The sequence below is a fragment of the Miscanthus floridulus genome, chromosome 2 (assembly GCF_019320115.1).
Source record: "Miscanthus floridulus cultivar M001 chromosome 2, ASM1932011v1, whole genome shotgun sequence".
Taxonomy (NCBI): Eukaryota; Viridiplantae; Streptophyta; class Magnoliopsida; order Poales; family Poaceae; genus Miscanthus; species Miscanthus floridulus.
The window spans coordinates 19260166-19286979 of NC_089581.1; the positions used below are offsets into that span (position 1 = coordinate 19260166).

Consider the following 26814-nt stretch of genomic DNA (forward strand, 5'->3'; position numbering starts at 1 on the left):
GAACAATAACAAATGAAACATCCAAAAATAAAAAAATCTAACCTTCTAAGAAAAATATATTGAATACCCAGGCATAGGAGAAGGGGATATAGAATTAGGGGCATACTTGTTTTCAAGATCTGTAGAATTGGAAAGCCCAATAAAAACTGATTTCTTCAGACAACCTTTCCTCAAAGACTTTGAATTAGAAATATCACCAAGAGGATTCCTAGAACTAGACATAAGCTTAGGAGAGCTAGGACCAACATCAGTATAACCTATAAAAAGAAAAATATATATATAAGGTATCAGAAAATAAAAATTTCTTGAAACAGAAAAGAAAATGAACAGAGAACAAAACAAACTAACAATTCTTCTTTAGCTTAGACACACCATCAACAACATTACCATTAGAAGGCTGCAAAAAAAGATGAGAAGAAAATAAAAAAAAAGTAAATTACATGAGTAAAAAAACAAATAGAAAAAAGATATTAGCTACAAACACATACATCATTCAAGTTTTGGTGAAGTTTATACTGAGAAGGATGAAGAACTTCAAGATCTGGATCATACTTTCCTGTAAAAGGAGAAACTACAAGTAATAAAAAAATAACAATGAAAAAAAACAAAACAAAAAAATAAAAAAATAACCTACCATTAGAATTAACACCAGAGCCCCTAAGATCAGCTTCAGAAATAATAGGAGAAGCATCAAGCCCACCAACAGGGGAACCGAAGTGCTCATCTTTTTCAACGGAATCAGATAGCAGCATGATAACTTCCAAAACTAAAACCTGAGACATCTCACTAACAGAATACACATGCTTCCAAAGTTTGATAAAGATCAATCTCATTTCATCAGACAAAGCAGTAATCGAATTAACGTTAAAGTTGACAGAAACACCATAATTCAAGCAATGCTTCTCAATAAGCTTGTGAATAGCATCCTTCAATTCTATAGGGAGCTTGCAGCGAGCATAAGAATCAAGCTTTCTAAAAAATTCATCATCAATAGTCTGGTGGAGGATTTGAGGAAGCAAGCTCATATCCTAAAGGAAAAATAATAGAAAAAATACAAAACATTCAATACATAAAGTTTGAAAGGATGCATATCAAAAAGAACATGTAAAGGTACAAAAACATATATAAAATAGGGATACAATCTTAATTTACACTAATCAAAACTAGGAGTTACACCATAATAATCACCATAACTTCAGTACAAGTAAAGTGTAAACCTGGTATAATAATCATAGAAACTAAAAATCACATTCAATAATTTCTAAGAGAAAAGAATCTGACTAAAATAAATCAAACAAGAAACTGACAAAGATGTAATTCATAATAGACATAAGCAATCATACAGACATATCCTAGCTCAGTAAAAAAAAGAAACAGGCAAGCAACAAACTACTTAAAAAATGGGAAAATTATGCAAAAACAAAAAATACAGAAAGGATAAGAAAAAAATTACCTTAGCATAGCAGGTCCTTGAATAATCCATAATAGGATGGTACCCAAAATAACCTTCTTGTCTCTTGTCAAGACTTGAATACTGCTTAATCATATTTTTTTTCCATACAGATATTCAAGGAATAGTGGAAGCGACTTGATGAGATCCAAAATGGACGCGATCAAGATATAGAACCTAACAACAATATAAATAAAAAATAAAACATACATGAGCATAAATAAAAAAAGTAGGAACAAAGGAAAAAACTTACAGCAAGGAAGCACAGACAACCACCAAGAGTAGTTTGCTGAGTAGATTTGCAACTCTTCAACTGATTGAATAACTTGATATACTCAAGCAACCAAGATAGGATATATCCACACCAGTCATAAGATCGAATCTTATCAAGGTCTTCAAAGATGCCAAAAAAATTGTGACAAGGAACCACAGAAGATTTCGGACAAATGAAAGTAATCATCGCAACGACAATGAAGCAAACAAACATATCATCATCAGACATTTCTTTCTTAGAAACAAGAGCCTCAGAAAAGAAACTGATTGGAGGAACATTATCCTTTCCAAATCTTGACAGCAAACAAAGCTTGCCAGCAGTATAATCAGTGGGAAAAGGAGATCCACCAAATGGAAGGTTAAGAACCAAGTGAACAACCTTCTTAGTGAGAGAAATAACCATGCCATCAACAACTATATCGCCAGAGTTATAGTTCATAAGGCGAGCAACCTAATGAACAAAATTTCTAGGCACAGAACAGTTATCAAACAAGAGAAGAGAACCAAATCCATACTTTCGAATCACATCTTTACAATCTTCAGAAAGAGAATTTATCACATTAGAGAATGTTATGATAAAAAATCTTGAGAAACCAACTTTAGGTCTACCATCAGACTTCTTTTTGACTTAAAGTAGTAAGCATAGTAATAAAATAAAAATTAAAAAAGATGATAGAAAAAATTCAAATAGAAAAAGAAAGTCAGGAACAATACATACATTATGACTCAAAGACATCAACAGCTTCTTCTTCAAAGACTTTAGCCTAGAACACTGAACAACAAATAAAAAACAAAACATGATAACAGTTGGGATAAGAGGAGCAGGGGGGTAATATGACAAAAACAAACAATAAAAACACAAAGCCTTACTTCTTTCATATACTCCTTGTACAAAGCTTCATTGAAAGATTGATGACCAAGAGAAAATGAATCCTAGAAAAAACAAATATCAATGAAATGAAACAAATGCAACCAATTCAGAGGATAGAAAAAAAATACTTACATATGAATCAACAAGATCATCATAATTGGAGTCATCATTTTTATCAGGATCAGGAGAATCAAGAGGCAAAGACAACTCATCATCATCATGAGTTCATGACCATCAGAACAATCGCTACTTGCAAGGTCCACAAAGGTAGCCTTCCTTTTCCTAGCCATCTAAGATGAACTCATAATATAAGAACACAATAAGAACTGAATTTTTTTTAAAAAATAATCAATCTTAAAAACAACATTGATAGATCAGAACTCAAAACAGGTCCAACCACTAACCAAAGTTCATGAGAGACTAGAGAAAACAAACAAAGCTGACACTTACTACAACTATCACCTAAAAGGTAATACAAACAAATATGACAATGACTACAACAAAAATTACTTGAGCAACTAAACATAAATAATCCTAAAAACAGACATTGACAAAAAAGTTGCATCTAACACCTAAAACTTAAATCCTAGAAATAAAAAATAAGACAAATTATATCATGTGGACTCTAGTATGAGAAAAAAAAATAGAGCACACACTCAAAGACATACTGCTGAACTTTACTGCCGATGCTCTGAACCTCTTACTGACAGGATTTTTAGGACGCTAAGGTATAAACTAACTTCATTCTTTTAGCTTGATCAAAATAAAATGCAATGTTACCATAATCAAAGACAATATCTGAACATGTAGATGATTAGACCAAGCACAGCATTTTGCTGATAACAAAGCTACGAAATACAGAAACTCAAACAAAAATAAACTGAGACTAAGACAAACAAAAATACAAAAATAGAACATACAGAGAGAGATAGAGACACACACAGAAACAATTTTAAAAAATTGAAAACAAAACAAAAAATAAAACATGGCATAGACACAGATGCAGACACACATACACAAAGACCAACAACACCAACTGCAAAGAGTGGCTCGGCTTCAACCTGCGACTCCGAGTACAACTCAACCTAGGACTCGAACTCAACCTCGAACTCCGCTTCGCTTGAGCCAAATCGAAACAAACGGAATCCATAATTAAAAAATCACGAACTGGAACGAGTAAATCTACAAAAACATGAGTGGAGAAACTCACCAACAACAGCAAATCGAAGTTCCGCGAAGCAACCACACACCGCCGCCCTGCTGCGCCAAAGAGATAAGAGAAGAAAACACAGAGCAAATCAAAAGACGAGATCCACAAGATCTACAACTTCTGATAGAGAAATGGAGGAAGAACTCACCAATAACGGCAAATCGACGACGAAAAGACCGTTCTGACTCGGGTACGCCTCCGCCAGCGCCCAAAACTCAGCCACCTACTGCGCCAAGGGAAAAAAAGAAGAAAACACAGACCAATCAACTCGAGAGCCAAAGTATCTACGACATCTGATCGAGAAATGTTGGAAGAAGTCACCAACGACGGCGAATCGCCGACGAAGAGGCCACCACCAGCGATGTGGGCGAGACGAAAGGGCAGGGGGAAAGGAAATGAAAAGCTCAAAACAGTAAATACGCGCATTTCCCAAAAATGAGCTAACAAGTGGGCCAGACCGGGCAGAGAGCAAAACGCAAATGGCCAACGGGGGGATGAAGAAGGGCAGAGATTGCGCCAGAGCCAGATCTGACGGTCACAAAATTCGTGTGAGCCAAAGCAAAGAATCACACACGCAAAATATAGCTTTTCTGTAAAAAGGTCAACATCCAATCCAAATCTAATTCCAAATCACAAATGTCTACTCCAATCTAATTGCTTTAAATTCCAAATTCATCCATTACAATTCAGTGATAGCAAAAGTATTATGTCTACTTCTTGATCCCATGTCTAAAGCTGGACCTTAGAATTGAAATTTACATTCATGCTTTAAATTTTTAACAAAATTGTCTAAAATATATTTGAGATGACTCATATGAGTATATGACAGCCTGCTATTTTGGGCAGGTTGGTGTGGTTATATATACATTAAAAGTTGTACTCTTGAATTGACAAAGTAGCCGTACTTGGATGGTGCTAGAGTTGACAAGGCACGACAGCGTGGCATGCCACGTACAATCAACGAGGGGTGAGGTTGAGCGTAAGTCTCAATACTAAAATAACTTTGATAGTTTATAGATGAAATTGAATCTGAAAATTAATGTTTAAAACGATCACTTTGATAGTTATGAAATTAGATCCAAAAGTAAAGTTTGATGATTGAAACAACTATTTTCAAAGCAGTCAGGGACGAATTTGAGCCTTAGGCAATAGTTGAGCTGCTAAAATGACTATTCCAACATAGTAGTATATGTACCTTTTCCAACAAAGAGAGCTGTTGTCGGTGTTTTTGGACCACCGACAAGTAAATTTGTATTTGCGTGTCTGGCTCGGATGGTGTGCTAGGAGGACGCAATGGTTTATACTAGTTCGGGCGGAACGTCCCTACGTCCAGTTTGTTGTTGCTCGTGTTACCGGCACTTGATTTGCTGTAGGGGTTACAAACGGACAAGAGAGGAAAAGAATCCTAAGTCTTTGGTGGAAAGAGTGAACGAGTGCTAAGAGCTCGATCGCTGCTCAGCCGTGTGTTCGTATCGTGCTCTTATATTTTTATCTCGTGGTTCGATCCCGTGCGGATCTAGATCCTCCTTCATTGGGCGCCCTGCTTCCCCTTTTATAGGCGAAGGGAAAGCGCGGGTTACAGTGGAGAAAAATGAGAAGAACGAGATAGAGAAGAAGGCTTCCAAGATCATCGGGTCATTCTTCTCCTTCATGGGGGTCCCGTCGATCGTGTAGATGTCAACACAGACGGCTCCACGTCGAGACCATGTTCGTCACTGGCGCCATGCGCAGACGTCATCTGCCGGTCATGGCGTTCCATTCCGTCTCGACGGACGTCGTGATGAACTGACGCGCCTGTCAGCGTTCGTGCGAGGGTTAGGCAGAACAGCACCAGCACGCCCGACACTGTTCTTGATGTGAATCCTCAGGTATGGCCCGTCATGGCCACGGGTTACATCAAGACGTGCCAGTCTCCTCCCTGTGTTAGAGTTTTGACCCAAACCCACACACTTGGACCTGGAGTGATTGACAGCTATATGGGTCCCCGTCAGACGAGACGGAGCCCGTACCCAAAGGTCGGGCAAGACAGAGCCCACGGCCTTAGGCGAGACCCCCGCGGCCTCGAGGTCGGGCCACTGCCACTCTGTTGGCCATGGATGCGTCAAATATCATAAAAGCCAACGACAGCTTAAGACATGGGCCATGGCCGCATGGGGCACATGACACAACACAAGGGCTCACATTGAAATGATTCTGTAAAGAGTGAGAACAACACACATCAACCTTTATATTAAAGGCCATACCTAGTGCAGAGAGTTATCACTCTATACGAGGTCAGGGAAAGGGCGTCAGTGGCAAACCTTACCCTTGCCTATGCAATGCGAGAAGACCACGACTCGAACCCGGAACCTTACAGTCACAGACGGTAAGACTCTACCGCTTCCACCATACCCGCCCTTCACACATCAACCTTTACATTCCGTTCACTAATTCTGATGCGGTGAAAACGAAAAATCTACCATCCAACTTTCCCACCAGCTCCCCACTCCCCTTTTCATGCCAGACTAACCTACTAACAAAGAGCCCACTCCAACATAGCTTGTACACCAGGCAGCCCATCTTCGGGTGCCTAGGTGAAATGGACCGCTTACTTCCCGTATCCTACAATTGGGAAGTAGTGGATGAAATGGGAAAAAAGAAGAGAAAGAAAAAGAATATGGGGTGGAACATTGTCAAATATACTTTACACAATCACTGAGCTTCTACCAGAGCCATAACGGAATAAGCTTCAGCGATGTTATAGCCAGAAAGACTTCTTCTCACCATATCCTGTGCATGGAACACCCTTCTCTTCTTCTTCCCTTTTGCTAAAAAGGGTCTGGTCTGAACAATCCAGACCCGCTCCACAAGCTGTATTGTACAATTCGCATGCAGAGTAGCATACCCGGAGCCTGTTGTCTCCATCCTCGTCACACCGTTGAATTGAGATCTGATACGAGAAGTTCGATCAGAGGCAAAGTTAATTCATTGATAGATGATAGATTTGCTGATATCATATTAACATTAACATTTGTTTTTCACATGACTCAAGTGACATGATTGACAGCACTTGACAAAGATCAAGGATACCTACTGACAAGTAGATCTCACTAGCTAGTTATACCGGTTTAAGTAGAGTGCTCGTGCGCAGGTAGTTAACACAAGTATAGCTTAGTAGCACCAGTAGCTAACACAAGCTAGACAGTGCTACCTATTGCTCATCTAGTGTGTTCATGAATTTATTTAGCAACAATGAGCAAAAGCCTAATCCAGAAATGAGTATGCAATGGCAAGCTTAAGTTTGTCAAGTATTTGAAAAAAAAAACTTCAGCAAAAATCATGATAAAAATGTAAAAAGAGAAATGGTCAAAGAAAGCAGTACCCAGCAGGCTAGCCGCTTTGCAGCTGCTGCACAATTGGCATTGTTGAAGAAGTTAAGGAAGGTCCGCCCACTTGGCATCAATCTATTGTAATTTGGCACCAGAACTACAGTTTCAAGCTGCTGCAGTATACTGAGTTCACTTGGCGCACAATGCTGCCCCTCTGAATCTCTAACAAGTACATCATGACACATTGACAGACTGGGCAGTATTGCAGAACCCTTCTGACATGTGTAGCCCGCATAATCTGAACAACGGAATTCACATTTACCATTATCACAAACCCCTCCATGTAAACTACATTGTTCATCGCAAACCGCTGCATAAAAAGAAAGGAGGAAATTACTTCTTGCTTACATGAATAAGAACAACATGAAGATAAGGCATTTATTTCATTCAAAATCCATTACCCCAACATGACAACTGTCAAGCAAAACATTCCACAATGTCATAAATCTTATATTCTTATGAATTCAACCAAGCCATCACTACGTAAATATGTCCTCCCTTCCAGCCAACAATGCTTGTCACATTTGACTTCGCATGGTCTTCTATGTATATCTTTGACCAATAATATCTTCTAGGATATATTCTTAAAATCCTCCAAATTTATGATATTTTGCAAGTATGTTCCAATAAAAATCTACACATATTTTGCATGTCTCCAAACTAAATGATGTAAAAAATTTTGACGTTGTAGTTTTCAAGGTTTGACCAAATCTTATCCTCATCAACGTGTTTTTGTAACTAGAGAGAGTAGTAAGAAGAAACCAGTAGTAAAAGCTTCACCTGTTGAGCAGTCAATCCCTGTCCATCCACTTTCACATTCACAGATCCCATTAGCTTTGCATATACCATGGTTACTGCACTTGTCTGGGCAAGATCCTGTCCACCACACCAACAATAGTGAATTTGTAAGGTATAACGGAATGAACACTTCAAGGTGGCTGCAATTTTCAACAGTTTATGAACACCACAATCCTGTTGTATCATCTAATTCACGATATCAATTTTGCAAGGATAAACACATCGTGTGTAGTTCACACTACTGAAAATGATAAAAGTGGTAGATACTTACATGCCGCCTATTTCTTTCATCCTGGTTGACAAATGACAATACATGGAGCGAAACAACAGAAACCTAAATGCCATTTCCTGACCTAAGCTACTATGTGACGAATTGCTTGACCTAAGCTACTCATTTATTTTTAAGATACCCTTTTCCTAAGTAGATGCCAATTTGGAATTTCTACATTCAATGACAAATTGACAACAGCTTTGACCATTAAAATACACAAATATTTAAATCTATCATGTGAAAAATCAATATTTGTAGATTTGTCATTGAAGTACCTCCCTAATATTATACAATTTTCATGATCATTAGTGACTGGAATAATATCTTCTTAATACAGAAATAGTAAAACGTTAGAGAAGTTTCAAAGAAAGTGATAATTAGAAGAAAAACACACATCCGATGTCACTGTGGAGGAAATAGAAGCCAAGGGAAAACATATACTCACTTCTGCTGCAGTCATGACCATGAAAACCAGGAAAGCAGTGACAGGTTCCATCAATGCAGTCACCGTTAAAACTGCAGGACTTTGGACATTGGCCAGTCACTGGAACTGGTACAGTAGCACACAACTCATGATACACCGGGCAAATTAATTCCCCTTCAGAGCAAAAATAACTTCTATGAGAAAAAGACAAATTGATCTGATACACCTTAAGTAACAACCCTCACCATTGAATCCTGGAAATTGAACAGGCCCACCGGATTGTGGACATGACTTCCAGATCCCATCAACAGCAACCTAAACAAGCATGGGTTTCAGAACACAGCACCTCTAAATTGACATCAGATGTAACAATGCACTCGACCAGGAAAAAGTAAAGATAATATCACTCAAAACTTCAAAAGTAGAAAACCCAATTATTTAAACTGTTGAAAGGGTCATCTTCAATAATCACCCCCAAATTCTTAAGGCATGCAACTGTACTTTTTTTCTCGAATACGCAGGAGAACTGAGTAGCATTCCATTAAGAAGAGTTAAATATTTTCAAGAACCCCACACCACTCGTACAACTATGGCACTGTTTGGATCCACTCAACTAAAGTTTATAGCTAGCTAAAATTTCAAAGCTAAACTTTAGCCAGCTAAAAGTTCTCCCAGCTAAACTTTAGCTGGGGTGTTTGGATCCTCCAGCCAATAGACTCAGCTAAACTTTAGCTGCGTTTAGCTGGGCTGAAGCAACTAAACCCAGCCAAACTTTAGCTGGTCTTTTAGCTGGGCCGTTTGGATCCTTAGCAGCTAAATTTAGCCAGGCAGCCAGCTAAAGTTTAGTTGGTGGATCCAAACAGGCCCTATACTTATGGTGATCACAATGCACATCACAATTAATAAAGACATTCGAGCAGAAAATAAAAATAGAATTCAGCAGAAAAGGAACCTAAGACAATGGGAATGCAAAGGAAACTCAAGTGTCAGCTGATGGAGTGAAGTGTATTCACCTCTAGTGAGTTATTCGTACAGCGATGCTGATAACAGCCATTTCCTTGGGTCATAGATCCCCGTACAAACCCAGTTCGCACTAGAGTTGAGGCCATGCACCTGCTCATTAACAAATTCAAAATTATTACAACACAACTAGTGGATGTAGTTGTGCATATATCCAAATCGTTTGTAGGTGATGTCACCTCGAATTACTTCCTCGCACTTCACCTAACATTCTGTCAGGCGCCCGTGCACTATTTACATCAGTGCATGAACCATCAGAATAAGCAACATAGTATGTGCAGTAGTCTGCTAATGAAGACTGACCACCTGCAGACATCAAATTCGGAACATGATATATGCAAGAGAATAAGTACAGCATACTACAATTCAGACATCAAATCCAGTTAATAAAAGACGATCAGAAATCATAGCAACTGAAGATATCACAAAAGGAGCATTGGGTCTAGAAACTCTACAACAAGGGGGCACAAACAAGCAATGTAAAATATACAGGTTGATTCACTAGACCATATACTAGAAACAGGTGCCTCTGCCTGTTACCATATAATTGTCGTTGCACCATAAATCACTGCTAGGTGGCTGCACACCACTCATCATTTTTTCGGAACCATGCAAGTAAAAGGTGTTACTTGTCACTTTTTTTCCTTCTTTTTGTGGAAAGGGTTGATAACCCAGTAGAAGATATCTGTGCAAACTTACATATGTGATGAGTTTTGTCATTCTGTTATTCAACGTGGATATATAGTCTATAAAGGCCCCATTGTGGCTACTGTTTATAAATGGGATATCACATGAGGTGAAATAATGGTGTTTAATGATAGTGTTGATTAAAGGATTCCAACAGCGCAAACAAATTAAGAATCAATCATTCAATCATGTCCCTTTTTTCTGTGCGTGTTGTTACTAACCTTGGGGATTTGAGAAGATAATCACTCCACAAGTGGAGAGGACTATATATAGAGAGCCTCATGGGCTATGTGGGCCTATAGTATATGGGCCTTCATACACTTAACACGTGTGTGGGTGAGGGGGGGTGGGGGGGGGGGGGGGGGGGGGGGGGGGGGGTATGCAGATCTGCCCGCATCCACCCCCTATAGATCTACCAATTCCAAAAAATACCCTGAGTCGTTAAACCCAGCTAGAGCTCAAGATCGATTCCAACCATGGTTTGAGAACTTCTTAGATTTTGTTATTCAGAAATACATCGCATAATGACAACTTTATGCTAAATACCAACTATGTGCAAACAATAATCTCGTCTAACTATCTTCACCAAATCTTAGCCTTGATCTTAATCAAGTTACCTTGATCCCTACAACTCAAACCAAATTTTGTATACATTTCGAACACACAAAACAATTCCTTGTATTCTATGGCCTCTGCTTTAATTAAACTAGAAAGGACTCAAAGGAGTGTAAGAACTAATAGAATTAAAAAAAAAAGTTGAATTTTTGTGAAGTTTCCATTTAATATAATTCAGCATCCTGTTTAATGTCATAAACGTAATAACATACGCCACATTTGGGCATACCTTTATTGGCTTGGGGAAAATATTGAGCCCATTTGGGCAAGTCCCCACTATAGCTTACTATAGGGCAGTAACCTTCTGCCTCCCTATTATATGTGCATCCTGATAGTTGAGTTGTATTGCAATGGTATGCCCCTTTCCATGAGTTGCAAGGAGATATAACGAACTCTGTTCCCTGATTCCGACCCCAATCTAAATGTTCTGCCATGCTGTAATTAGCTTGATACCATCCACTGTCCTCCAGTAATGCTAAAGTCATCCTTGAAACCACTGATCTTGTATCAACTGACCCAGTCATGATCTCATTCATTAAGAGCCTCTTCTCCCAATGTGAACCTAATAGTATATCAAATGCGAAAAACAAATGAATGTGTTCAGAAACTTGCACGATGCAGACATATATCAGTGAATGCAAAAAAAAGGAAAGAAAATAAAAATAAAAAACTATAAAGGACTCATGTTATCTACCTGAGGTGCCCCTGCCTCCCCCGTCTTCCAATTCTAACCCAGTGAAGTTTTGGGAAAATGCCTAGCACAAGACAAAAAAAAAATGGTTAGTTTATATAAAGTGCTTTCCTAAGTAAGGAGAATGAAACTAATTAACTGTCACTAATGACTCAATTAACTTTTATCACATCTTTAGTTAGAACTTACTTCATAGTGATGTCTCGCGTGCATGACAACTCGTGGTAGCACAACACGGGTAACCATTCTTCCAAGCTTTTCGTCCAAAGTTTGAATAGTGACCTGAAGGAACAAATAGATAAACATAGATTAGAGAAGAATATTGGTCGTTAAGCTAAGCATGCCACGCTGTGTGGAATTTTATTCTTTTTGTCCAGTAAACATCCACACAGAAGTAAGGAGGTCATGTTCTCAAATTCTTCAGCAATCATTGAGTTGCCGGCATACATTTTACCATTAATGTCATCGTGAACTGGTTGCCCAACATGTGACGAAGCTTATAGGCCTTTCTCAACTTGCTTATATTTATTATCTCAGAAGCCAAGTCATGGCGATTATTATAGCATAAACACTCAACAATCTCAGATTTTCCTGTACAGACCAATGAAATCTTCACATAACTCCCAAGACTCCAACTTATAAGCACCTGTAAGCTAAATTCATTTAACCATTCTCAGGCTTGTCCTCTTGACTGTAAGCCCTCGTATTAGCACTATATGGTAACTGCCAAATAGATTATTCAACAAACCAACAGAGTTGACATCGCCCGTCGAATTGCTAGCGCTTTAGTCACGGAAACATTAAAAGCAGGTTGAAGTGTTGCAGCCCAAATTTTAATAAGGTAATAATGCTGAGCATTAGGGTCTCTTTTAAGCAAAAGAAAATATATCACAAGAATAAAGTGGGAAATATATTGTTATACCTGACCACGTCTCCTTTTCCTTTCATCACGAAAATGTGTGAAGGCATGAGGATCAAACCCTAAAACATGCATAACCTCATGTATTAGAGTAGCTGAAAGTAATGTTTCAGCTTCAGCTGTCAAATGACGCGGTGCCACATTAACATGTCCTAAAGGCAGAAAGAGAATACAGGTAGGGTCAGAACAACACTAGAAACTCCTGACAAGTGGATTTGTACATAATTGAGTTGGTTCACAAACCTGCAATGGCCCGACCCCACTGGTCACGTTCGCAGGCCACAGCCCATGCAAGGGTGTTACCTGTCGTTGGTCTAGTTGTTACTAAGAGGACTAAATCAGCATTAGCAACACCGTCTGCAATTGAGGGGAGATTCACATGACAATATAGAGTCAGGCAATCAGCAGGCAAGAATGCAAGATTGGTAAACTGATTCATTAAAACTGAAAATTACCTTCAACATAAGCATGGGGTAGTTGTACACCTCCATCCTGACCACAAGCTGAGTACCCACTGAGCCGTAGGTTCCCCTTGACAGGTTCAACAGCTAGAGCTTTTCTAAACCACTCTACTGTTTGTCCCAGTGCCTGTTAAATGACTCCATTCAACAACAAAACAGAAGTCAGCAAAACATGGAAATGGGGATATGAAAGTTACATCTTCTACGGCAGTCGAGTGTGTTCGGTATGCTTTTAACTGAACCTGCTGAGAGACAACAAAAGCACAAGAACTGCACCTTCCGGAGACGTTGCTTTTTGTCCTCCCCAGCTATGTCCTCAAGGGTGCAATTGTACCAGCAGTCTCCCACCAGTGGTGGATCGCCATGAGGATCGCATATAGGTGTTCCTGGAGCTGATGGTACAGGAGGTTCGCCAAGCTACCAAATACAACAACAACAACAACAACAACAATATAGCCTTTCAGTCCCAAGCAAGTTGGGGTAGCCAAGCTACCAAATAGAAACAACAAATTCAATTCTACTACTCAGATAAAATAGCTGCTGGCGCAACGAGAAAGATAATGTGACAGACTGACCTTCACGATGTCGCCAACATTTTTACAATCCCGGTCGGGCGAGTGCCCGACGGCATCATAATTGAGGTATATCCGTATTGGCTTCCTGTCATTCTTCTGTGGAGCACGCCAAGACGACACACCCAACAAGTGTCGTCCTCTTACACGCTCCGCTTTCCCCCGAGACTCATGGTACACTTGTGGCATGACAGAGTACTCCTTCCGCCCAGCTCGTCGCCGCTGATGTAGTATCTCATCATGGATGCAGGAGTGGCTAAGGTAGGCATCCTTCTCTCCAGCTTCGACGTCTTGTGGAAACAATGCTTTGCTTTCACCAGAATCCGCACCAGCTCCTCGAGTCCAGACTAGAACCAACACAATCTGCAACACGCGAAGAGAATGGAAGAAAAATCATCAAGATCAATCCAAAAGCACTGCTCCATCCAATGGTACTTGACCGCAACTTATAAGAACCCCAAATATTCACAAACAGAGAGAGAAACGTCAAAAAATCCACATGAATGATCAAACCCTGCTGTACCTAAACTTGGTCACGCCCCAAGCATCCAAAAATAGCTTTGAGAGACTGAGACAGACGAAACTTGGTCGTTGCGCCAACAGTGCGCAGAGAAAAAGTAAAACCCTACGCAGCAGGAAGCCAAATCTCCCAAATCAACCTCCAAACACGAGACGCGAATCAGCCCATACAAATTCGCTAAGAGGTCGCTGAAACCCCCAAGGTTTCCCGACCATTCCGCCCCAAATCTGCTCCGAGTACTCAGCTCCCGACGCCCGCCAAACCCGTACCGGATCGAGGGCAGCAGCTCACCTCGACGCTGACGAGCCAAAGCACCCTCCCGCGCCAGCAGCGGGGCGGTGCCCCGGCCTCCATGTACGCAGCCGCCCGCAGCGCCCAGCCGCTCCCATTCAGGGCCTCGCCCGCGACGCCGCGGCCGCGAGCCTCCGTGTCATCGCCCGCGCAAATCCACCCGTCCGCCTGCGCCCGCCGCCTTGAAGCCCACGCCGCGCCGCGCCGCCGCGTGCGCCGAGCCCCACGGGACCCGCGCGAAAGCGCAAGCGCAACCACCGCAGCCGGCCTCAGCGGCCGGCCGCTGGAGCGGATCGAGGCCTGCCGGCCGCGCGGGCGGCGCCGGAATGATTAGGGTTTGGTGGAGCCGCGGGAAGTAGCTGGCTGCCCGCCCAACGCCAACGGGCGCAGAGGGCAGGGCAAGGGGAGAAGGCGACGAGGGGAGGTGAGGTGTGCGGGAGTGGTGGTGGATTTAGTCGTGAAGGCTACTAAGCAGGAGAGGGGACAGTGATGAGGAGAGAAAGACAGAGCCAGCCAGCCAACAGAGCCGAGATTGTATTATTAAACAATAAGGCTAATTAAACCGGGGGAAAGGATTTCCAGCATTTAATTACGTACTACTAGTATTTCTGTCTCCGTCCTCTCGCTGTCCGCAGCATTTTGTACCCTACCGGAGAATGCAGAGGTCTGGGAGAAAGGGCGCGGGGCTGTGCCGTATTTGCGGCCGCGTGCCACCGGTCCGGCCAGCCCGGCAGTTGGGGTAGCCGTACCGCACGGACGGGACGGGGTTTCGGGCGGAGACGCGGAGCCGTATCGGTTGTTTTGTACCGCTGCGGCGAGCCGGCAACGGTGGCAGCCCGCAGGTCTCAACTCGTTTGAACTTTTTGCGATCTCCTTCGGCAGATTCTGTTGGGCGGCCCCCTAACTTCCTGTCTTTTCAAAGATGGAGGATGAAAGCAGCACGAAAACCCCTGACAGCGAAGCCGTACTGTTCTTTCCCTGCCAAAAAATAAACTCATCTTGCAAATCCTGCACTTAGACTGACCGTTAATTAAGCACGCCGTTGGCCCGTTCTGAAGAAGAAATTAATTAAAGCAACTAGGCACACCGCACACCAACAAGTTTTACGCAAAGTCTTTAAACCTGCACCGGAGTACGTGCAGTAGTTCGTAATCAACAGTTGCCCGTACCGGCGTACGAAACGAGCTTTGCTTGGGGGTTTTCCTCGGCTCCGGATGAATCGACCGCCACGCCACGCTTCGCGATTCATCGGCACCACCACCACCACCACCGGCACCGCGCACAGCGCACAGCGCACCCCGTCGGCGATCGGGTGTGACGCCCACGAGGCAACGACCGACCAGTTTCCACCGTCGCCCTCGATGGATGATGCGGAGCACTAGCAGCTGGATGGGTGACGGGGCGGGCACAATTTTTTTTTTTAATTTTAACATTTTTTTAGAACTAATTTTAAATCTAACATTTTGTATTTTTTCAAAACTAACGTTTTTGACCACATTATGCCGCGGCCAAAAGCCTGTGTCGCGTCATACATGGCCACGGAGCATGGCGCGGCAGGGCCAGATAAATATCATGAGCGAGCCCGTCCATCCGCACGCACGCCATCCCACCTGCCCGCCTCAGCACCGCACTAGCGTGCCCGGACGGATGGCCGCCCGCGCCGACCGCGCCACGAATGCCGGCGCGTTGAGGCCGTCCGCTCCTACCAAGGTACCTCCCTCTCGATTCCATACTATTTTAATTATTATTGATTTAGAATAATTGGTGATTTAGGATAGTTAGTGATTTAGAATAGTTAGGGTTTTAGAATTGTTATTGATTTATGATAGTCAGTGATTTAGTATAGTTAGTGATTTAGGATAGTTAGGTTAGTGAATTTATTTTTAATTTAGGTAGCTAGTTTTTAGGTCTGAGGTTGTGTGTAGTAGTATGAAGTTTCGTTAAATGCTTATATTCCTAGTGAAATTGTTTAATATGTGTGTTAATGTTATTTTGAATATATATATGTGCTTTCATATTATGTTCGTATTGCATAACAAGTAGTTTAAATTTTGCAATGCTACATAATATTAATTTGAATTTTGTTAATTTAAATACTATAACCCTTTGATATCAATTTATAATAGGATGGCTCCTCCCACGCAACACTCATTGTACCACATTCTTAAAGTGGAGTACGACGACTAGCACTGAGCACACATCTTGAGTGACAACGACGCAGAGGTGGCCTCGCCTCCTTTGAGGCCCCGCACGCACACCAGGGCGCACCAGTGGAACGAGCGTTACGCGTCGTACATACGGCATGCTGGTTTCCTTGAGCTTATTCGTGTTGTCAACTACGGTCTTCCGCCCCTTGACTCGGCACTACTTACTGTAGCTGTAGACAGGTGCGAGTGCCTTATTTATACGTAAACATTCTTGTAACAAATTTGAGGCAACTAACAGTCGTTTTTATTCTTATAATAGGCGGAGCCCTGAGACCCACACGTTCCACCTACCTTGTGGCGAGATGACCATGACCATGCAGGACGTGGAGGCTATTTTTAGCCTTTGGTTGGGGGACTTCCAGTGACAGGGATAGTTGTCAAAGATCATTGGAGGGAGCTGGTGGCTCAGTTTACTGGCTTTCTTCCACCGGACGACGAGGCTTTCAAGAAAAATAAGTGAGAAATTTAAGGCTATTTAATACTTGCATTGCTTTTCTATAGTCATCGGGTCTCATTTTTTTGGTCAATTTCAGAAAAAGTTTCGGTGTTTCGTCGTCCTAGATCACAGAGCACTTTGATTACTTGGACCCACAGGCTGAGGAGGCTCAGATCGACAAGTTCGCTCGAGTGTGGCTCTGGCACTTTCTTGGTGCTTTCCTCTTCCTAGACGCCTCGAGCAACACCATCAGCTGGATCTTCCTTGACATACTACGCCAGCCGTGGGAGAACATAGCGACGTACAGCTGAGGCAGTGTAGTCCTGGTTTGGATGTATCGACAGCTATGTGTTGTATGCCGTCGCATCTCAGGGTATGTGAACCTTGGGGGTTGCTCGTACCTACTCTAGGTTTAGTGTTGGGAACGATGACCCGTTGAGAGGCCCCTTAATACTGGTTTACCGGTAAGTACTTCGGTTCATTATATTCTTCGATATAGTTACATATGATGAGTTTATTAATGGCTAATTCATTATTGTATTCAATGTAGCAATAGAACGGGCAGGATACACTTCCTACAGCTCTGTATATCTGGACGGAATTAGAGTTAGTTAGAGTGAATGCGAGGCGCAAGTATAGAGAGTACATGGACGGTCTCGACGTCCTAACACAGCACCAAGTTACGCTCTCTTTACTATCATACATGTGTCTTGTTTGATGTACACTATATCACAGTCTAACTCAATTACGAAATGTCTAGGTGCATTGGTGTCATTGGGATGCTTCGGAGCTTCAGTACTATCTCAGTCCTGTCACTAGGGATAAGTCAGAGGAGTATCGCTGCAACGTCCCTCTTATTTTCTTTCACATGGTCGAGATTCACTTGCCCATCATGGTCTGCAGACAGTTTGGAAGAATGACAGGCTGCCCACTACCGTTTTACTCCACCAACCAAAGATTGCACATGTGCGTTATCGATTAATAAGAAAGCTATAATTCAGAGGTGTGTGTGGTACAACTAACATTGTTTTGTTGCAGGTTTGACCGCAGGAAGAGGTACAAGACCAAGGATTGGCGCGTGACACACAATGCGCACATCCACTTGTGGGAGACCAGGGAATGGTAGCCGGTCCATGTGGGTCCTCTACACGACCAGCACATCTTCGACGAGTACCTGCGGTGGCTTCACAGGTCTACGAGGACACATATCAAGCTCCCATACACTGAGGAGACGATTGACAAGAACTCAAAGGAAGATATGATCGAAGATGTGTATGACGTTGCCACTAGAGATGACACACAGCTACAGAGAGCCCCGCTACAAAGATACGTGGTAAGATACTTGAATGGTACTGTAACACCCCAGGTGTTTGCCACCAGTTAAGCAATGGGTTTGAGCTAAAACATGGTATATTAAGTGATGATGAAGATGTCAAGGTCAAACCTATAGAAACGAGCCCCAACCTAAACTTGGATATTGCACCTTTGCTTGCCTATAGACCCCTTTTCAAGATATATGCTTGGGTGGTGTTATTGGAATATCTTCATGTGTCTCACATCAATAACCATCTATATTGATCCATGGAAAAGTTTCGTGAAGTTTGGAATCAAGAAGTCACATGAAATGACGAGTTATGTCGTTGCTTGAATTATTTTATAAAGTGAAGGGAATTCTCGATCATCAACCAAATCTTGCAACCATGCCCAAATGACTCTAGATGAACTCTACAACAAAAGTCATGAAAGGTTCATGTTGGGCAAATGCCAAGAAAATGCTCCAATGGATCAAAAAGGATGATTTATGCTTCATCGTGATCCTACTTTGGTCAAAGAAGAACAGCAGATTCTATACGAGTTTTGAGGTTGGACCTTAAATGAAAGTTGTAGTCCATATCATGTAGAACAAACTTTGTTTTTGGACTAAGAGCTAGATCAGCTTGGAAGTAAGTCAAATCGAGGTCGCAAGATCGAAATTGCTGTGGTTTTCAACACTTAGAAATATTCTAAGTCTGGAATTTCGCTAAGCAACGACGTTGGCATTCCGCGTTCTCCGAAATTCGTTAAGCAACTTGAGTTGGTCCAAAAATAAAAGTTGAAGGTTATATTATGGAGAAGAGCATGCAAAAAGTTGCACTGAGTTTGACCGAGTTTCGACCTCCGAAAGTGAATTTCCGTGACCGTTAGCAAGGCGCTGACACTGTCATTTTATGGCTTAATTATCTGCTGATGAAGAGCTCTAACGACCAGACCGCCTTAATCAAGTTTGTAGAGCATCCAGAGTAGAACAACTTTGCTACTGGCGCCAAGGTCCGAATATGCACGGAATATGCCAAAAAACGAACTCCAAGTCGGGCACAGCGACGCACGCCACGTATTCGAGTTTATGTCCGCGTGGCCACCATGCACCGAGAGCGCCCCCACCATTGCTGAGCTTCCTTGCCGCGTGCCCTGCCTCCTCTGCCACGCGCCCTGCCTCCCCTGCGCGGTATAGAGCTGGACGCCGAGCTCCCCACTCCCCAGCGCTCTCCCTCACTTGCTCTTCCTCGCTCTGCTCCGCACCGGGACGTGCGTCTGCCATGGCCGGCTGGCCGAGCTCGCCGCCGCCGCGTCCTTGCCGCTCCAAGCCCCCACGGCCGCAGCCACGTGCACCACCGCCTTTGCCTCGTCGTGCGGCACCTCGCGTGCACGCTCGCCCAAGCCATCGGTCGCCGTATCGCCGTCGCCACCGGAGGACAGCAGCCGCCGCCGCTGTAGGCCGCCGGCGTGCGTGGCCAGGCCGCGTCGGGCCTCCTCGGAGCAAGCTGCAGCCACCTACGGGTGCGCGTGGACCCACCGGTGCTCCCCCGCCCCTCAGCCACCGACGCCATGGCCTCCTCCGGCCGGAGCAGCGATCCCCGGCGATCCTCTGCTCCAAATTCGCGTCAGGGACCTCGCGCGACAATTCGACAAAGTGAAGGGGCCTAACTGCATTGTCATTGACTCATGTGAATAGTGCCGTAGGACTGGTTTGTAATTATTTTGCAGGAACTTTGGAAATTCATAGTAAATCGTAGAAAATTCGTAAAATAGTAAATGAAGACTTTTTGGAATCCTTGTGAAATTGTCTATGCAGTGGATCTATAATATGGCATGTTTTAGTTTAAATATTTTGCGGTAAAAATAGATTTGTGCAGTAAGGTTGTAATGCTAGTTGAATTTGTTATTTTTCATAACTATAGATCTAGGGCTCCAAATGAAGTGAAATTTTTGTGGCATGCTACTCATGTGATAGTTGATGTGTGGTAAAAATTTCATGAGTATTGGATGAAGTATGAGTGAGTTATTGGTTTATCTTGCTCTCACATGAATTCTTGCTTTAGCAACTTGTCTTTTTCATAGAGGTTGCTATACATATTCAAATGGAGTGAAATTTGTACAGTAGACTATTGAGAGGATATGTGAGCCACTGTAATTTTTGTAGAATTTATTGTATACTTTTGGTATATGTTCATTAAGTCACCTTGTTATCTAAAATAAATTAAGAAATGCATTAAAAGAATTTATTTGGTCATGGACACTAGGTTTTCTGGTGTTCTTTAGTCATGTGTGAAATGTTGGTAAAGTTGGTTTTGCCCAATTATGTATTTGCAACATAAGTTAATAATTATTTTCTTGCCGATGTGGTTTATGGACAGATCTGGGAACTTAGCAAAGTTCTTCATGATAATGTGCTTTGTTGTGAAACTTGTTTATACAAAAGTTGTAGATAATTCATGTATCTAGCTTCTATTAAAATTTGGTGTCATTTGGACAAGTAGTTTAAGAGTTATAGCTGTTTAAAGTTGGGTTTCAGAAATGGCTGCTTTCTGTCAATTGTAGACCGGTTTCTGTAAATGGGTATATTTGACTTAGTTAACTTGAGAATCATGCTGAGATGATTAAATATGAAATGTAGATAATTTCCTAAGCTTTCCAGAATGTCTTGTTTCATATCATTTGGATTTATAAAACTCCAGATATGATTGATTTATGAAGCTGCTGTTTGCAAGTCCAGAAATTGGCATATTCCGGTTATAGTTGTTGCTTCACCTTGACTTGCTTTGCATGTTGCTAAGTGTGGTTCACGTCCTTGGTAATTAAGTTAAATACACCTGAGATCTTGTGAGACTTATGTGCCATGTATAATATTCTTTGTTATCTTAGCATGATAGATTGTGTGATGTTAAGTTAAGCATCGCAAAGTACTTAAGTGTGTTTAGTGTAAACGATGCTTGTCTTGCTTGCTATTTGTGATGCGTCTCATGGTACTATTCTTCATATTCATGCACTTGTATCTTGCATCTCATCTAGGTACGCTAGATGAACCACGTGAAGGACGTGATGTTGGAGCCGAATCCGAAGACGATGTATGGAGTATCTGTCCCGAAGATGGAAGGACTAAGCGAGTGCTAGGATCTGAGATGTCACCAGGATGGTGCAAGCTAACTGAACTGACTTGTGTCGGATCCCAGGCAAGCCCCGGAGCATTATAAGTCTCCTACTTTATAAAAGCAATTCTTTCTATATATATGAGTTTATATATATTGTTGCATTAAGTTGTAGGAGTTGATTGAAACCGTTGATGCATTTATTACTATCCTTGCCTACCTTACTACCTTGTTACCCTGTTAGGTCAGGATCGAATAACTGCTTAGCCTTGCTTAGACCGGTAGCAATCGGTGATATCCGGTCACCTACATTATAGGTGGTTACTGGAAGAATTTAGCTATGGAAAGAATGATATCCTGGAATTAACCATATGTGATGGATAATTGGAGACCGGACGGAAAAAGTTGGAGGCAACCAGATAGGGTTCTGAGGTGCTGTTAGTTTCCGTCTGTGTCGATTAAGGACCGATCGTTGTTGGCCCTCGAGTCATGTTGAACGCATGCCTTACATTTAGCTAGCCGGATAAAGTACCTTCTGACCGCGAAGCTGGGAGATTTTTCGGGCCGAGTAGATTGCCCGCAGCGCACTGTGCCGGAGCAGGTGTGGTAGGACATGGGGGCGAGATGATAAGACCAAAGTGCAGTCGGTCGGCCCCCGGGTACATGTGGTTCCTGGCAAACTCGAGATTCCTGGAAAGTTGACTCGGTGATCAATATCTCACTTTAGCGGGTGAGTGAGGTTTGTGTAAGGAATAAATCACCAGCTGGTTAGGAATCGATTCGAATCGCCATCGCTCCTGGATAGTGAGCACTTGACTCGAGTTACTTCATCGTAGTAATTATTATGGAACAATGATGGTTATCTGGATGGTATGAGATATGCTAAATCTAAATTGGTAACTGGATGTTATTGGTTAATCAAGTGATTGCTATAGTACAGGTGCTTACCTAGATGGATAGGTCATAATAAAGATGATGCAAAGTATTTAAAATGGTTTCTTCATGATAGCTTATGCTTTTCGCAAATAAGTCAGCTAGCCCACTAAAGAAAGTCTTGCATAATCCTTGGTGTCGCTTTATTTTGGTTTAAGACGGGTAAGTCTGGCTGAGTACATTCGAGTACTCAGGGTTTATCCCACCTTGTTGCAGGTGATGTTCTCGACCTGTTGATGATGGTGGCTAACCACCGGTGGGCTCGGTGATTCTATACTTACTTCTCATCTATATGCTTTTGTCGGATGATGTCACTATGCTAGCAATATATTTGGAACTTATATTAATGTAATCATTTGAAAGCTATGTTGTTTTCACTAAGCGGTTTTGAAACCCCAAACTTGTACTACTAATTGTTAACTCCTTTGTAATATTATTTCCGCTGCAACCCGATGTATGTGATGTGTATTTGCTTAATCACGCGATCTTGGTTGTGATGTTGATTTACCGAGGTCTTTCGGGACACTCGGCGGACTACCGGGTTTATATGAGTGAAAGTATGGGTGTGTCAACGTGTTAGCGGGGACAACCGTACTTGATCTTGTATAAATTGGGCGGTTCTGTCACAGCTGGTATCAGAGCGAGATTAAGCATAATACTGTCAGGTATATAGTTTTAAAAGCTAAGTTTTGGTTTTAAAAGGTCTATTTTAACTAAAACTTTAGCTACAGGCAAATTTGTCAAAACTTATTTGCAAAACTATGCTAGCGACATCTTCCTTTATGCCCAGTTAAGGACTATTAGGTGGCTATCTAAGTACTAACTTTAAGGGATGTACTTTATTGCAATTTTTCTTTCATCGTCCATACGGCGTGCTATTGTATGGATGCTATTCGCTTGAATGGTACTGTATGGATCAATTGCCTCTACGCCCAGGTAAGTGTGAGTTGTGAGAGTATGACCGTCCAACTGTCGGTCTAGGGGAGAGTTAGCTGTGGTTACTGGAATATTTACATGTTACACACATGTATATATGAAGGTACTTAATTGCGGGTATATGTATCGGGTAGCTATGGATATCAAAGTATATACATCTGGGGATGTATATATGGAGAGTATCTTAGTTTACTGTTTTTATTATGCGCTTATTTATCTCTTGTGGGGATGGGCTGCAATGAATTTGCCTGCAGGTACGCTAACCACGAATGCGTAGATTGAATGTAGCTGACGACTAGCTATATATCGAGAGAGTACGTGTTATGCCACCGACATAGAACGTGATTGCCACCTTAGGCTGGCAATTTCGTGAGGACGAATAGGACGAGCATGCATCATGATTGTGCTTGTGCATAAATATACTTCCCTTCCTTTGTTCTAAGTACTAAGTAACTTGTGGTCGATGTATTGCACTATCTTCCTTGTGTGAAGTTAAACAAGAATGCCTTGTTCCATGTTGCTTGAATAGGAAGTGCTTGAGAAAAGTGTGTGCTTAGCCTTGCTAGAAATAATTGTGGTTACATGCTTAACCTATAATGTCCTCTAGTTTAGCCAAGTGGTGGGTATGTATGCTTGTTATCTAATTAGTGCCATAGTTATCACCCCTTTTGTCCTCGGTAAGCATATGAGTGTTGAAGAGCGCTATCCTAGAACCACGTCCAAGTTTTGGTAATCACTTGGTGGACACAAGACGTATATGGAAATTTGGCAAGAAGTCCCCTGCTCAGTTATCTTTGGCAATTAAGCTATGCTCTCTTGCATTGTGTTTTGATTTTCGGATCCCCTGCTTGTTGACTCCTAACCTTGTGACTACCTTTGTTTGCTATCCCTCCTTCGCATAGTGCTTGCTCCTATGCAACCCAATTTGTGCCATGTGAGATTTCTTGTAGGTTATATGTTCAGTAATGGTGCCACGATTAGCGATCTATGGTGCCGCGACGAAACCGAGAGCCTCCTGTGGGTGCACACACAAGCTGTGCTGCTCGGCACGCGCTGGTATAGAGGTTTCTAGTCATGATCCATTGCAGAACTGCACCGATATGTTATTCTCACTTGAGCTCTTCCTTGGTTATCTCTCCTTATCATGTCAAGAGATATATATGTCGAACTAGATGCAATAGGACTCCCTTGTGAAGTCATCCAATGGTTAACCTTTGAAGAGCAGGTCACTAACAGGAACATAAACAGACTGCAAGAGGTGGCAGACAAGTGACTCTACTTGACGATCCCTATAATGACGTCGGTCATCTAGTGAGTAACTTATGTCATTTTCATTGGATCAGAAAGGTGCACCACACTTAAGGTTGAACAAGTTATCAGTCGGATGATAAATGGACTAGGAGATTATGTGCTGTAATAGGTCACCTGGTATATATGAGATTCCTGTCCAAGTTCTCAATCTTTAGGTGCATAAGGATGACGTAGACAAACCGACCTCCTTTGGTGCGACCCCTTTCTGCTGACTTCAATGGCGACCATCTGTAGGCTTCGACTAAAATTTTTATTGTCAAGAGTAAAGATTTGGAACCTTTTTAGTGTTGAGGGACAACTGATTTGTTACCAGTAGGAAAGTTAGTCTTCAGTTAGGTAACGACTATTTGGTAACTATGAAGGCCAGATCTCACAGAACAAAGTTGATCAAGGAAACGGCAAACCTAGCCCTACAATGCAAGTGCTACTTCTTCTCCAAGTGTGCTATCAAGTCAATTCCATCTTGGACAATCACGTATATAGTACAAGACGTGGTATCGGCTAGGTAGGAGCTAGTGAAAGCACGTCCCTGATTTTAGTTAGCATCTTTATGCCCTAAGGTGCCAATTACACATGTGTCCGGACTCTATTGGATGAAGTGCCGAAGGATATATAGGAATGGTTCCTTGTCAATGTAGAAATGCCCTACATGTGGAATAATGTTTTGTGCCCTGCGAAAACAGCCCACAAGTCCAATGCTTGTGCATAGTCAAGTTGGTGTCTAGAACGATGGTTGAAGTGTTACTAGAGAAGCATGTAAGGAAAACTCTAGCCTCCATCCTCAGCTAGAGAAAGGCTATTGCTGCTATGAGAAAGATTATAGAGTGCAAAACACACATCTCAATGTGCGAAGCGAAGAAAAGAGAGGACACGAAATCTGTCCAGATTTTGTGGCACTAAACCGGTTATCTTCAAGCCGGCGGTTAGTGACTCAAACGAAGTTGGATTGACCCCAAACTTGGTGATCTCATTCCTTGCTTAAGGCCCTACAATGTCTTAAGTTGGTTTGAGTATTGGCTGAGTAAAACATCGGATTTGAGAGATACCTTGTCGGCTCGGTTGCTGCCATTTTAGAACACAACAGTTTTGGTAGATGAATTGTTTGGATGGTCAAACGGTGTTCGTTTGAGTTGAATTTTGGTGAGTATTTAGAAGACTCATGGATCTGTATGCCTACCAAAATTCATGCATAATAGAGCTGTAGTTTGTGAGATATGAATAGAAAACAAAAGGGTACAGAATCTGCAATTCCGTTGTGACTGCGATCATCATTTGCATTAGACAGTTGTGTTTGTAATTCATGCCAAGGAAATTACAACTTGTAGGTATATTGCTGATTAGACAACCCTCCATACCCTTGAGAAGACTAATTGCACCCCTATGTGCCTCGCCTTTGCCCTCTTAGATCAGCAATGCGTGAGCAGTCAAGGTGTTCTACCAGTCAACTTGTGTCGTTGCAAGTCAAAAATAGATTGGAAGGGTGTCAAACCACAGATTTTTAGATTATGGTTTTTGAGATATTGATAGGCCTTAGAATGGAAGCTTCGACGACAAATGTAGTAAGAAAGCTGGTTTTGCTACGATGCAAGTCAACCTAACTTGCTGTGCAACTGCACCACGAAGGCAAATTGTGCTCAACCTGCTTGGTAGCGAACTAGTCCCTAGTTTTGTGATTACTTGCAACTTGTGTTGTCCTCCAAGCCTCGCTAACATCCTTCTACGTCAATGGTTCTCCAATGCTGACATACCTTTGGTACCTTATATGTGTTTTTACCCAAGAGGTTGCATCAGATTCAACCCAGATCACTGTTGCAACCTGGATCCAAAGGCTCCCTAAGGAATGATCATCGAGAATGACAGAGTCAGCTATTACGTTTACCACTCACTCGGCAGACTCAGACCATACAATATTGTTATCAGAGAAAGAGAACTGCACACATGGAACCATTGCAACAAGTATCCTTCAGAAGATTATCATCTAGTGCAAAGTCCATATGGTCTGTGCTATATCCACTCGGGAAGTAGATGCTGCAAGTATTAGTCTATGTTTGTATCGCTCTTCGTACATGGAGGATGAAGTACGTAGGACATTGCTATCTTGGATTCCTCCCAAAGTAACAATACTTTATGAAGGCCAACGAAGG

The 26814-nt window shown here is 42.2% G+C and overlaps 2 protein-coding genes and 1 pseudogene across 2 annotated transcripts; all 3 read right to left on the minus strand.

The window, feature by feature from the left end:
• Positions 1-45: 45 nt before the first annotated feature.
• On the minus strand, positions 46-1483 carry LOC136536171 (uncharacterized). Its single transcript, XM_066528552.1, has 5 exons — positions 1454-1483; positions 635-1028; positions 489-556; positions 349-397; positions 46-257 (listed from the first exon to the last, which is right to left on the minus strand). The coding sequence occupies exons 1-5, from the start codon at positions 1481-1483 to the stop codon at positions 46-48; spliced, it is 753 nt and encodes a 250-aa protein (XP_066384649.1).
• An 84-nt stretch (positions 1484-1567) lies between these two features.
• On the minus strand, positions 1568-2884 carry LOC136536172 (uncharacterized; annotated as a pseudogene).
• Positions 2885-6007: 3123 nt separating this feature from the next.
• On the minus strand, positions 6008-14906 carry LOC136519050 (uncharacterized). The gene is made up of 16 exons (XM_066512726.1): positions 14442-14906; positions 13634-13993; positions 13335-13475; positions 13053-13185; positions 12841-12954; positions 12601-12749; positions 11868-11960; positions 11682-11742; positions 11217-11549; positions 9865-9991; positions 9679-9778; positions 8911-8980; positions 8687-8839; positions 7953-8048; positions 7166-7482; positions 6008-6733 (listed from the first exon to the last, which is right to left on the minus strand). Exons 1-16 carry the CDS (start codon positions 14502-14504, stop codon positions 6542-6544), a joined length of 2502 nt encoding a protein of 833 aa, XP_066368823.1. The 5' UTR covers positions 14505-14906; the 3' UTR covers positions 6008-6541.
• Between the last annotated feature and the right edge of the window lie 11908 nt (positions 14907-26814).